The following is a 14,901-nucleotide window of genomic DNA, read 5'->3' as shown; positions in this document are numbered from 1 at the left end:
CAGGTGGTTTTTGTACCTCGATGCTGGTGTGTTAGACTTCAGGTGGTTTTTGTACCTCAATGCTGGTGTGTTAGACTTCAGGTGGTTTTTGTACCTCGATGCTGGTGTGTTAGACTTCATGTGGTTTTTGTACCTCGATGCTGGTGTGTTAGACTTCAGTTGGTTTGAATCAAATTGGTTGGGCTGATTGAAAATAAAATGGCCGAACTGTCATCAACAAGTGAGGCCAGAGGTCAGAGTCCAAGGCCAGGTGAAGCTGGTGACCCCGTCGGCACCATGCCGCTCCAGCATGTCAGATGATTCTAATGCACAGTTGTTTCAGCTCGCCTTTTAGAAATGGATTGCCCTTGTTCATTTAAAGAGGACAGACACGCGTGTCACATGGGGTTATTGTGGTGTAGGGTGGCGGTTGTCATCGTACATGAAACTGTCAGGCTGTTGGCTAAAGCAGCAGTCGGCCATACAAACATACATTTGGTCCTTTGGGCAGCACTGGTAAAAACCAGTTGGGAAGGACAAAGTAAGTTGTTATTTCAGTTGACAGTATGTCCCTCGTTCAGGGAGGTGCAGCAAGAAGAAGATGTCCTGCACTGATCGTTTCATGTCCGTGACGATTTGGAACAAACATGTTAAGTAGACATGACAGAAAGTTTCGATCGTGACATTTTTTTGCACTTTTATACCTGCACAAAAAAAGCTACATAAATGCAACACCAAAGGAGTTCCACAGGGTATTTTTTATTCAGTTGCTTGTTTTTAATTTGCCCATTAAGCACCATTGTTGGGTTTTCTACAACAGAGACGCTGAAGTGATTCCACATTGTCAAACAGGAAACGAGGACTTCCTGTTCAGGCTCTGAAGCAGAAGTGAGCTTTGTTCCTGAGGAATCAGGGATGTGTTTCTCTTTGTGGACTAAATGTGAGACTACACAAATGCAAGGGAAAAACATACACTTATCCACTGAGATCTGTCCCATGTCCTTATAACCCCACCCCTGCAGACTGAAAACATAAACATAACAAAAAAAAAAAAGTAGTAGTAGAACCTTGGTGAATTTCTAAGCATCTGGCCCCTGGCTGAATTGATTAGCTCCATACCATTAATCCCAATTAAATCTGCAGGAAAGCTGGTGAAAGTGGTCTCTGTCTAGAGGCTGCCGTGTCCTTGATGACTTGGGTCAGGTGCAACAGAGGGCAGAAACAGTTTTCAACAGTTGGTTGTTTTTCTGAAGTACCTCGTTTTCTTGTTAACATATTGTCTGCATGGCAGCCTGGGATATGTGGGAGGCTCACAAGCAGAGAGGCTGATCTGATGAATCAGTCTCCAGGTGGTCCAGGCCTCGGAACCTGCGGGGCCTCTTCTCATCGCCTCGTGCTCAGACAGACAATCTCGCACTCGTCCTGCGTCTCAAAGCGGTTGTTGTTCCCCTCGCAGCCGCCATACCAGAAGCGAGAGCATTCACGCTGTTCTGTGTCAAAGAACCACTTCATGGTGTAGTTTTGACAGCCGCCGGGGTCCTGCCTCAGCAAACAGGCATCTGGAGAAAGGCACACCAAGACAGGATGAGAAGAAGACATGGGAGAAAGTGAGAGACAGAGAGAACAAGTTCCCCGTGGAGTGGAGAGAAAGTGTTTAGCAGGAAAACAAGAGGAAGAGGACAAAGAAAGAGGAGAAGAAGGCCTTCTAACTTAACAGTACATCAAATTATAGATTCTGATTAGAAACATCAGAAACACAGCAGGACTCTGTCCCCACTGACCAGCAAGTTGGGCCGGGAAATTTTAGTTTCAGTTGCCAGCGAAGATGCTTAAAGTAGACCTTAAAGTAGACGAGTTATGTTTACAACTAGCTTGTGCGTTTATATAAACATACAAACTAGTTATAAACATGAAAACTGCTTATAAACACATAAAAGCTGATTATAAACATACAACTGCTTATCAACACATACAAACTAGTTATAAACACACACAACTGCTTATAAACACATACAAGCTAGTTATAAACACATACAACTACTTATGAACACACACATACAACTGCTTATAAATGTTATAAATGCATACAAACTGCTTATAAACACATACTAGTTATAAACACATACAATCGTTTATGAACATGTTATAAACACAGAACTAAGCAACACGACTGCTTAGTTGTATGTGTTATGTTATAACGCATACAAGCTAGTTATTAACACATACATCTACATAAGCAGTTGTTTGTGTTTATAACTAATTTGTGTGTTTATAAGCAGTTTGTATGTGTTTATAACTAGTTTGTATGTTTATAAGCAGTGTTTGTGTTTATAAGCAGTTTGCATGTTTATAACTAGTTTGTATGTTTATATAAACGTGTTCATAAACGTCTTAATAAACACAAACTAGTTATAAACACACACACAGCTGCTTATAAACATGTTATTAACAAATACAAACTGCTTATGAACACATACAATTGCTTATAAGCAAGTTATAAACACACAACTAAGCAACACACAGCTGCTTAGTTGTGTGTGTGTTATGTTATAACGCATACAAACTAGTTATAAACACATACAACTACATAAGCAGTTGTATGTGTTTCTAACTAGTTTGTATGTGTTTTTAACTACTTTGTATGCGTCTATAAGTAGTTTGTATGTGTTTGTAACTAGTTTGCATGTGTACATTGTACATGTTCATAAGTTGTTTATGTGTTTATACGTAGTTTGTGTGTGTTTAGGTTGTGTGTGTTTATAAGTAGTTTGTGTGTGTTTATAACTAGGTTGTATGTGTTTATAACTAGCTTGTATGTGTTTATAAGCAGAAGTGGGGGGGCAACAATGATATATATATATGCGTGTGCAGGGGTGTGCTGTGTAGTGCTCTACTGTGTAGTGCATAGTACGGAGCTGCGCAGCGCAGCGCAGCTACTGTCACAGCTCTGTCGACATTCTGGATCAAGTCGAGGCTGAATGTCCTGAGAAGGCCACGGAAGCACTGACACCTGCTTCCATTTCCAACATCATATCTCTGTGAAGCGGGCTTTCCTGCAATGAATACAACCAAAACTACACTGCGGAATAGACTGGACATAACAAACACCCTTCGGGTGTTGCTGTCTCCCATCAGCCCTCGATTGGACCGTCTTGCTGCAGGGAAACCAGCCCAGGGCTCCCACTGATTCAGTGATACTGGTGAGTTGCAATGATGTTATATGTATGTTATGCTAACGCAAGGAAAATATGTGCTGTGTGTTTAAAATCCAAACCTTACTTTAAATGTTATGATACTATTGACTTACAAGCCTAACCTATTTTCCGGTCGTTATTAACCCACCCCGCCCCTCCCCCGGTCCGCCAGAATATTGTCAACATTAAACTGGTTCGTGGTGCAAAAAAGGTTGGGGACCCCTGCACTAAAAGATGACCATGTGACCATCCATGACCATCCACCAGAAGATGACTAAGGTGGCTGCTGGTTGCAGAGGAGTCAGAGCAGATGTTCAGCATCTGGCTGCTGGAAACACCTCCTGACTCCACCATCTGACCACATAGCTTCACATGAAGGTGAACATGGTCGTACCAGCCCCTAAAAGTAGTCTAACGCATGAACATGTAGTACGTTATTGTTTGCCAACAGTTCATGTGTGTGTATGTGTACTGTAATGAAGAAGCAGTGATGAGGGGCTGTGGGACTTACCCTTGGTGAGAACGTTGGTTTGTTCTGTTGTCAGCACGGCCGTTGGCTCTGTCAAAGACACAACAGTCAGCAACAGCAGACACACTACCAGCACACCAGCACACCATGTCACCACCAGCACACCATGTCACCACCAACACACCATGTCACCACCAACACACCATGTCAGACATGCTGCCCCTCGTTGTGCTGAAACGTTTGCAAGAAAGGGGCCCTGACAGACAGCACAGAATTGATAAACTTTCTTTACAATTCAAATGTTCCTCAGCATAACCCTTTTACCGACTGATGGAGGTCAATCAGTCTGTTGCCAGGCAACGTGTGAACTTGCTGTTCCTGTTGCTTGGATGATGTGTGGAGAGGACACGTGTGAAAAGCACACAGGTCATTTAGCTTGTCCTTAGGATGTGCTCATTTAAAAGGCTGGCATCATGAATAATAAATTATTATTGTTGTTATTTTATTTTAGAGACAGGGTTTTAAATAAAGTCACATTCATTAAATATTCTTCAGCAGGAACATTTTGAAACCACTTCCAGTTTGAGGGCCTGTTCATTCCCGGAAGAGTTCAGTAAAGCCTTAAACCATCCCTGCAGTGGACGAGTTTATCAGTTTCCTCCTACACCACGAGACTGGTGGGAGTCCTCCTCCTGCTCACAGGGACAGCTGCAGCACACTGGTGCCCCAAAACAACGAGGAAGAGCACCGCAGCTGCTGCTGTGCCGCGGGCCGGCCGGCCGCAACATGGATGCAAACCACTGGCTGGATCTTACACTTGACATGAGACTTTCTTTGCTACACTTCAGTGAAAACACATTTCAATATGACACAACATAATTTGATATGTATATGCCCCATGTGTCCCACTTCAAATCAACATGTCAGTACTGACACCAGCTTCAGTGTGTGTCTGGGACGGGGATGCAGAGCGTACTTACTAGAGCCGACACATGTCTGGAGGCATTCATTTTCCGTGTTAAAGCGATTGGCATTACCATCGCAACCTCCATACCAGAAGGGTGAGCATGCACTGATGGCTTTGTCAAAGAACCATCGTTGGACAAAGTCGCTGCACAGGCTGCCCGAGTCCACATGCAGCTGACACGGGGCTGAAAGCAGAACAAACAGCTTTACTACACTGCAGACACTGCTGTATAAGACACACTGCTGTATGAGAGACACTGCTGTATGGGAGACACTGCTGTATGAGACACACTGCTGTATGGGAGACATTCCTGTATGAGAGACACTGCTGTATGAGACACACTGCTGTATGAGAGACACTGCTGTATGAGACACACTGCTGTATGAGAGACACTGCTGTATGGGAGACATCCTTGTATGAGAGACACTGCTGTATGGGAGACACTGCTGTATGAGACACACTGCTGTATGAGACACACTGCTGTATGAGAGACACTGCTGTATGGGAGACACTGCTGTATGAGAGACACTGCTGTATGAGAGACACTGCTGTATGGGAGACATTCCTGTGAGAAACTGCTGTATGAGAGACATTGGTGTATGAGAGACATTCCTGTATGAGAGACACTGCTGTATGGGAGACATTGCTTTATGTGAGACACTGCTGCATGGGAGACACTGCTGTATGGGAGACATTCCTGTATGGGAGACACTACTGTATGGGAGACATTCCTGTGCGGGAGACACGGCTGTATGGGAGACATTCCTGTATGCGAGACATTGCTGTATGGGAGCCACTGAGCCACTCCTGTATGGGAGACACTGCTGTATGGGAGAAATTCCTGCATAGGAGACACTGCTGTATGGGAGACATTCCCGTATGGGAGCCATTCCTGTATGGGAGACACTGCTGTATGGGAGACATTCCTGTATGGGAGACACTGCTGTATGGGAGACACTGCCGTATGGGAGACACTGCTGTACGAGAGACATTCCTGTATGGGAGACACTGCTGTATGTGAGACACTGCCTTATGGGAGACACTGCTGTATGGGAGACATCCCTGTATGGGAGACACTCCTGTATGGGAGATACTGCCGTATGGGAGACACTCCTGTATGGGAGATACTGCCGTATGGGAGACACTGCTGTATGGGAGACATCCCTGTATGGGAGACATCCCTGTATGGGAGACACTGCTGTATGGGAGACACTCCTGTATGGGAGACACTGCCGTATTGGAGACATCCCTGTATGGGAGACACTCCTGTATGGAAGATATCCCTGTATGGGAGACATCCCTGCATGGGAGACACTGCTGTATGGGAGCCACTGCTCTATGGGAGACCTCCCTGTATGGGAGACACTCCTGTATGGGAGACATTGCTGTATTTGGAGACATCCCTGTATGGGAGACACTGCCGTATGGGAGACATTCCTGTATGGGAGACACTGCTGTATGGGAGACACTCCTGTATGGGAGACACTGCTGTATGGGAGACACTGTTGTATGGGAGACATTGCTGTATGTGAGACACTGCCGTATGGGAGACACTGCTGTATGGGAGACATCCCTGTATGGGAGACATTCCTGTATGGGAGATACTGCCGTATGGGAGACACTCCTGTATGGGAGACATCCCTGTATGGGAGACACTCCTGTATGGGAGATACTGCCGTATGGGAGACACTGCTGTATGGGAGACATCCCTGTATGGGAGACACTGCTGTATGGGAGACACTGCCATATGGGAGACATCCCTGTATGGGAGACACTGCTGTATGGGAGACACTCCTGTATGGGAGACACTGCCGTATTGGAGACATTCCTGTATGGGGGACATGGCCGCATGGGAGACACTGCTGTATGGGCGACATCCCTGTATGGGAGACACTGCCGTATGGGAGACATCCCTGTATGGGAGACACTGCTGTATGAGAGACACTGCCAAATGGGAGCCACTGCTGTATGGGAGACATCCCTGTATGGGGGACATGGCCGTATGGGAGACACTGCTGTATGGGAGACACTGCCGTATGGGAGACATCCCTGTATGGGAGACACTGCTGTATGGGAGACACTCCTGTATGGGAGACACTGCTGTATGGGAGACATTCCTGTATGGGAGACACTGTTGTATGGGAGACATTCCTGTATGGGAGACACTGTTGTATGGGAGACATTGCTGTATGGGAGATGCTGCTGTATGGGAGACATTCCTGTATGGGAGACACTGCTGTATGGGAGACACTGCCAAATGGGAGCCACTGCTGTATGGGAGACATCCCTGTATGGGGGACATGGCCGTATGGGAGACACTGCTGTATGGGAGACACTGCCGTATGGGAGACATCCCTGTATGGGAGACACTGCTGTATGGGAGACACTCCTGTATGGGAGACACTGCTGTATGGGAGACATTCCTGTATGGGAGACACTGTTGTATGGGAGACATTCCTGTATGGGAGACACTGTTGTATGGGAGACATTGCTGTATGGGAGATGCTGCTGTATGGGAGACATTCCTGTATGGGAGACACTGCTGTATGGGAGACATTCCTGTATGGGAGACACTGTTTTATGGGAGACATTGCTGTATGGGAGATGCTGCTGTATGGGAGACATTCCTGTATGGGAGACACTGCTGTATGGGAGACATCCATGTGCGGGAAACACTGCTGTATGGGAGCATTGCTGTATGGGAGACACTGCTATATGAGAGACATCCGTGTATGGGAGACATCCCTGTATGGGAGACACTGCTGTATGGGAGACACTCCTGTATGGAAGATATCCCTGCATGGGAGACACTGCTGCATGGGAGACACTGCCGTATGGGAGCCACTGCTGTATGGGAGACATCCCTGTATGGGAGACACTGCTGTATGGGAGACACTCCTGTATGGGAGACATTGCTGTATTGGAGACACTCCTGTATGGGAGACACTGCCGTATGGGAGACATTCCTGTATGGGAGACACTGCTGTATGGGAGACATTGCTGTATGGGAGATGCAGCTGTATGGGAGACACTGCTGTATGGGAGACGCTGCTGTATGGGAGACATCCGTGTATGGGAGACACTCCTGTATGGGAGACACTGCTGTATGGGAGACATCCGTGTATGGGAGACACTGCTGTATGGGAGACATCCATGTGTGGGAGACACTGCTGTATGGGAGCATTGCTGTATGGGAGACACTGCTGTATGGGAGAAACTGCTGTATGGGAGACGCTGCTGTATGGGAGACATCCGTGTATGGGAGACACTCCTGTATGGGAGACACTGCTGTATGGGAGACATCCGTGTATGGGAGACACTGCTGTATGGGAGACATCCGTGTATGGGGGACCTGCTGGGACTACTGGGCATCCCATGCCTTGTGGGGAAGCCACAGAAGAGACAGAAGATGCTGGCTGAGGACAGCTGAGCTCATGTCACCATCAACATACCGGGTGACCCCTTCAGCAGTGCTCGGTACGGCCCAATTTATACTCCAAATGTCGGCTAGCAGACAGATGTTTCTACAATTTTGACGTCATGAGAGACACTTTTTGTGTCTCCCAGGGCTGTCGTGTACACGACACATTTTCTTATGTCTGCTAGCTGACATTTGGAGCATAAATTGGGCGTACCGGTTCTGCTCCAGACAAACAGCCCACACTGGAGCTGAGTGGACCTTCCTGTGCACCACAGGATGCAACCTACACTACTACTACTACTTTCGGCTGCTCCCGTTAGGGGTCGCCACAGCAGATCATCCGCTTCCACCTCTTCCTGTCTACCACAGGATGCAACCTACACAGTGGGTATAAAAAGTCTACACACCCTTGTTAAAATGGCAGGTCTTTGTAATGTAAAAAAACATGAAACCAACTGAATCATGAAACCGATCAGAAACATTTTAGGAGAAAAAGAAAAAATATAAAACCTTTTTCTCTTCCTGCCTGCCACCCAGTGGCTGCTGGGACAGGCTGCAGCACCCCTGCGACCCTGAGAGCAGGATCATGGATGGATGGACGAAACATACAGTAACCTAGTTGCATAAGTGTACACAGCCTTCTATAACGGGGGATGTGGCTGTGATCAGAGTAGCATTTCTTATGCACATGCCATCAATTAAAGTTGCTCTGATTAACCCCAAATAAAACTCAGCTGTTCCCGTAGGATCTTCCTGACATCTTCTTGGTTGCATCCAACTGCAAAAGCCATGGTCCCCAAAGAGCTCACAAAGTGTGAACGGGATGTCATTGCTGAAAGGTATCGATCAGGACAGGGGCGTAAAAGAGCATTTATATATATATATATATATATATATATATATATATATATATATATATATATATATATATATAGCAGTGAGCCAAGTAAATTCTTTATGAGACAGTACAAGCCTGTTTCATGCCATAAGCAATCATCAGCTGTCAATAAAGCTACTCAGGAAAGAACATACCATTTACTTCCTCATCATGCACATCACGTGCACAACATCCAATGGGGAAGGGAGAGGTTCCCCATTGGATGTTGCATGAATATGAATATGCATGAATGAGAGGGAGCACAGCGGAATGGTGACGATGCAAGGAGTAGAGGTGATGAAGGCATATGAGTTTAAATACTTGGGGTCAACTGTCCAAAGTAACCGCAGAGTTGAAGATGCTAAGATTTTCACTGGGAGTGATGAAGAAGGACAGGATAAGGAACAAGTGTATTAGAGGGACAGCTCAGGTTGGACGGTTTGGAGACAAAGCAAGAGAGGCAAGGTTGAGATGGTTTGGGCATGTGTGGAGGAGAGATGCTGGGTATATTGGGAGAAGGATGCTGAATATGGAGCTGCCAGGGAAGAGGAGAAGAGGAAGGCCAAAGAGGAGGTTTATGGATGTGGTGAGGGAGGACATGCAGGTAGCTGGTGTGACAGAGGAAAATGCAGAGGACAGGAAGAGATGGAAATGGATGATCCACAGCTGAAAGTAGTAGTAGTGTGTGTGTGTGTGTGTGTGTGTGTGTGTGTATATATATATATATATACATATATATAAAGCTGAGTGTGAAATGGCCAAGATGAGAGTCAGCACCTCCAAGTCTGAGGCCATGGTTCTCTACCGGGAAATGGTGGACTGCTCCCTCCGGGTTGGGGATGAGTTGTTACTTCCAAGTGAAGGAGTTTAAGTATCTCGGGGTCTTGTTCACGAGTGAGGGTAGGATGGAGCGGGAGATTGACAGGTGGATTGGTGCAGCATCAGCAGTATTATGGACGTTGTACTGGACCGTTGTGGTGAAGAGGGAGCTGAGCCAGAAGGCAGAGCTCTCAATTTACCAGCCAGTCTTCGTTCCAACCCTCACCTATGGTCACAAGCTTTGGGTAGTGACCGAAAGGGTGAGATCGCGGATACAAGCGGCTGAAATGAGTTTCCTCCGTAGATTGTCTGGGCTCAGCCTTAGAGATAGGGTGAGGAGCTCGGACATCCGGAGGGAGCTCGGAGTAGAGCTGCTACTCTTCCGTGTCGAAAGGAGCCAGTTGAGGTGGTTCAGACATCTAATTAGGATGCCTCCTGGGCACCTTCCTTTGAAGGTTTTCCGGGCACAGCCAACTGGGAGGGGACCCTGGGGTAGACCCGGAACTTGCTGAAGGGACTACATGTCCAATCTGGCATGGGAACGCCTTGGGATCCCCCAGGAGGAGCTGGAGGGCGTTGCTGGGGAGAGGGACATCTGGAGTGCCCTACTTAGCTTGCTGTCACCGCGACCTGACCCCAGAAAAACGACTGAAGATGAATGAATGAATGAATAGATATACCATGGACCACAGTGAAGACCACCATCAAGTGGAGAAAATATGACAGACACAACAGTGGTATCACCAAGAACAGGACGTCCCTCCAAAATTGATGAGAAGACAAGGAGAAAACTGGTCAGGAAGGCTGCCAAGAGCTCTACGGCAACATTAAAGGAGCTTCAGCAGTTTTGGCAAGTACTGGTTGCTCCCTACATGTCAGAACAATCTCCCATATTCTTCATATATGTGTGGGCTATGGGGTAGGGTGGTAAGACGCCTTTTCATATGAAAAAAAAATGTCCAAGCCTGGCTAAATTTTGCAAAAAAATACATCCAGTCTCCCAAAACCATGTGGAAAAATGTGTTATGGTCTGATGAGACCAAGGTTGAACTTCTTGGCCATAATTCCAAAAAGTATGTTTGGTGCAAAAGCAACACAGCACATCACCAAAAGAGCACCATACCCTTGTTCACCATGGGTATGGTGCTGTTTTGATGGTGCTCTTTTGGTGGTGCAGGATCAGGCTTTGGGGATGGTTTTGTTCAGCCAGGACGGGGGCTTTAGTCAAGGTGGAGCGAATCAACAACAGCTCCAAATACCAGTTGATTCTGGAGCAAAACCTTCAGGTGTCTGCTAGAAAGCTGAAGATGAAGAGGAATTTCACCTTTCAGCACAACAATGACCCAACGCATATGTCCAAATCAACAAAGGGATGGTTTCACCAAAAGATCAACAGTTTGGAATGGCTCAGCAAGAGCCCAGACATGAATCCAATAGAACATCTGTGGCGTGATCTGAAGAGGGCTGTGCACAGGAGATGTCCTCACAACTAGATGAATCTAGAATGTTTTTGAAAGGAAGACTGAATACTGCCAAGTCAAAATGTATCAAGCTGATGGACTCTTACCCAAAAAGACTGAGTGCTGTAATAAAATCAAAAGGTGCTTCAACAAAATATTAGTGTAGGGGTGTGCACAATTTATGCAACAAGGGTACTGTATGTATTGTATTTTTTTTTACCTCAAATGTAGTGTACTAACACCAGTGTGTCTGTGATGCCCTGCACTCACACCTGAAGCATCATGGGAACAGCAGTCTTTCTGGCAGCAAGCTGCATGCCACAACCCCTCCTAGCAACAGTCAGCAATGAGGAGCATTGTTCAAGGCTTTGCTGCAGACATCAGTTTTAGCTGTGGCCAACAGCTTCTCAAGTCTGTGGTGCAGTAGGAAGACATCCCTTCTTCAGGTCTGTGGTGCAGTAGGAAGACCTCCCTTCTTCAAGTCTGTGATGCAGTAAGAAGACCTCCCTTCTTCAGGTCTGTGGTGCAGTAGGAAGACCTCCCTTCTTCAGGTCTGTGGTGCAGTAAGAAGACCTCCCTTCTTCAGGTCTGTGGTGCAGAAGGATGACCTCTCTTCTTCAAGTCTGTGGTGCAGTAGGAAGACCTCCCTTCTTCAAGTCTGTGGTGCAGTAGGAAGACCTCCCTTCTTCAAGTCTGTGGTGCAGTAGGAAGATCTCCCTTCTTCAGGTCTGTGGTGCAGTAGAAGATCTCCCTTCTTCAAGTCTGTGGTGCAGTAGGAAGACCTCCCTTCTTCAGGTCTGTGGTGCAGTAGGAAGATCTCCCTTCTTCAGGTCTGTGGTGCAGTAGGAAGATCTCCCTTCTTCAGGTCTGTGGTGCAGTAGGAAGACCTCCCTTCTTCAGGTCTGTGGTGCAGTAGAAGATCTCCCTTCTTCAGGTCTGTGGTGCAGTAGGAAGACATCCCTTCTTCAGGTCTGTGGTGCAGTAGAAGATCTCCCTTCTTCAGGTCTGTGGTGCAGTAGGAAGACCTCCCTTCTTCAGGTGGTTGCTGTTTCAGTGTGTCATCATTAAAGTGCATGAAGTTGACTTAAGCTCAGGTTTAAATTGTGCCTCTGGATGCTGGCATTGCACCTCTTGTTGCCCCTGCTCATCGCCAGCTGTCATAAAAACATGAAGCACTTCTGGCTTTTGTTGCTGCTGAGGCTTCTTGTGTTGGCACAGGTTCAGACCAACGGACAGTATCTCTGATGCAATACACAAAAGATGATGCTAGGTTAACAGAGAGACAGCCAGAAGAAAGCATAGTGGTGTCTGGGAACAAAAACAGATGCCTATTATCTCGAGTGTGCTTGCTGTATTAATGTGACGCTGATGTTGTAATACTGACATGTTACTGTACATAGTTGTATGTACATACGTGTATATAAAACAGTAAGTAAGAAAGACAGGATGGGGAGAAAGTTTGCAAACAAACACTGAAGAGTCATTTTTAAATGAAAATGGGTGGAATCAGTTATCTGTGCTGGAACGATATGAAATAAGACCGTCGGTCATGACTGCCGACTTACTACTATGCTTTAAACATCCTGTGCACAGCTTTGGCCTTGCAACGTGCTAACAAAATGCAGGAATACTCTGTCAGTTGACTGTAGGGCTGCAGTCACATATCAGCCAACTCGTAAAATACCTCCCTCTAAAAAGAAAAAATCACAATGAAAGAAAATATACCAGGGTTCCATCGAAGCTGCAGTTTTCCCTGTTCTAGCTGTAGTGGAAGGAGTGAAACTTGTTTTTCAGACTAACTACTTTTATTATTAATAATAATAATAAAGGATTAGATTTATAGTGTGTTTAGGAGAGCTTTTTAGATTTCACATGTTTCTCACACACTTTTGGATCTCGGCACACCACCTCGGCATAACAACAGCATGTTCTGTTTTGATTTCGGGTAGTCAGAATGGGTTGAGTTTAGTGTAGCAGGACAATTTCAAGGTGCAGATAAGGCCAGGACTACCAGGGGAATCTGGCTGTGGCATGCTTTTCTGGAGTCGTCTTAACTAGTGGTGTGGTCTTACGAGTAAAACACTGTCCACCCATCTGTCATCTATCACCCAGTTGGAACAAAGTGTAACCAGTGTGTAGGCAGTGACGATGACGATGATGATGATTCCCATGAGAGAACTGGTGAGCCATCAGTCTGATGATATGAAATACTACCTCTGAGATTGGGTCGAGCTGGGAAGGTCTCCCCATCACCTCTGGACAATGTCTGGATTAGGTCCAACTGGCCCAGGTCTGTCTGGGTTTGTTCTCCTGTCTGCTCCTGAAACTCCTCCTGTCCCTCTTCTCTAAGCTCCTCCTCCTGCGGCTCCCCCTGGCTAGATACACAACCAATCAAATTATTAAGCAATCATTCCACTTTCTTAAGAACCACATGCAGTGTGATTATGGGAGCAAGTGTTTTGGTGTGTTGAGTAGGCTCATACTGCCGCTCAGATTGGGCTGAGAATTTGCATAAATTGTCCAACCCAACCTGGGCTGTTGACATCTTTTTAATTCCATATTTTGAGGGTTAGCTACATCTTTGGCTTCAGTTTAATGGCAGTGGCCAAGCTCTTTGGAGGATTATGGTCTTAATTTCTATTTGTAAACTTGCACTGCTGAAAGAACAATAACCTCCAGGTAGCAGATGCTTTTAAAGCTCTGTAGGGCATGCCCTGATGGAGCTAGCTGTACTCACGTTTGCTATCCAGATCTATTTCATTTCACATTAATTGTATATATGTAGCATGTATGTACAGGTATTTATGTATGTAGCATGTATGTACAGGTATGTATGTATGTATGTAGTGTGTATGTACAGGTATGTATGTAAGTAGAGTGTATGTACAGGTATGTATGTATTTAGTGTGTATGTACAGGTATGTATGTATGTAGTGTGTATGTACAGGTATGTATACATGTAGCATATATGTACAGGTATGTATGTAAGTAGAGTGTGTGTACAGGTATGTATGTATGTAGCATGCATGTACAGGTATGTATGTATGTATGTATGTACCGTGGATGTACAGGTGTCCAGTGGATGTACAGGTGTCCAGTAGACACATGGCCCGATTCCTACCATATAGTATTCATATACCATATAGTATTCAATTTCATCAACTTCATTAAGTGACTGCATCCTGCACATCATATTCTTCATAAATTTTATGTCCATTATAATTGTGTTATTCTCTTTCAATGTTGTATTGTGTAAATTGTGTAAACACAACATCATTGCACCTTGTGCATCTTGGGAGAGAGATCCTCCTCTGGTGCTCTCTGAGCTTTCTTCCTCGTGTTTCTCCCTGTTAAAGGTTTTTAGGGAGTTGTTCCTTATCTGATGAGAGGGTGTAAGGACAGGATGTTGTGTTGCTGTAAAGCCCCCTGAGGCACATTTGTAATTTGTGATATTGGGCTATACAAATAAAACTGACTCGACTTGACTTGACTGCATGAGTGTAATTCCTCCGTGGTTGTAGTTATTAATTAGAGTGTAATTCCTCTGTGGTTGTAGTTATTAAATAGTTATTAATTAGAGTGTAATTCCTCTGTGGTTGTAGTTATTAATTAGAGTGTAATTCCTCCGTAGTTGTAGTTATTAATTAGAGTGTAATTCCTCTGTGTTTGTAGTTATTAATAAGTTATTAATTAGAGTGTAATTCCTCCGTAGTTG

At 45.6% G+C, this 14,901-nt stretch overlaps 1 protein-coding gene across 1 annotated transcript in view; it reads right to left on the bottom strand.

Annotated features, from left to right (window-relative positions):
• Positions 1-724: 724 nt before the first annotated feature.
• Positions 725-14,901, bottom strand: part of col6a4a (collagen, type VI, alpha 4a) — a 151,674-nt gene continuing 137,497 nt past the window's right edge. Inside the window, exons 40-43 of the mRNA XM_056286202.1 lie at positions 13,401-13,561; positions 4,623-4,793; positions 3,685-3,732; positions 725-1,538 (exon numbers count right to left, since the gene is read on the bottom strand). Coding sequence (XP_056142177.1) covers positions 1,363-1,538; positions 3,685-3,732; positions 4,623-4,793; positions 13,401-13,561 — 556 coding nt within the window. The 3' untranslated portion in view covers positions 725-1,362. The remainder of the gene's footprint in view (positions 1,539-3,684; positions 3,733-4,622; positions 4,794-13,400; positions 13,562-14,901) is intronic.

This window comes from Lampris incognitus, chromosome 9 (assembly GCF_029633865.1).
Source record: "Lampris incognitus isolate fLamInc1 chromosome 9, fLamInc1.hap2, whole genome shotgun sequence".
Taxonomy (NCBI): Eukaryota; Metazoa; Chordata; class Actinopteri; order Lampriformes; family Lampridae; genus Lampris; species Lampris incognitus.
This window is presented reverse-complemented; position numbering and strand designations above follow the sequence as displayed.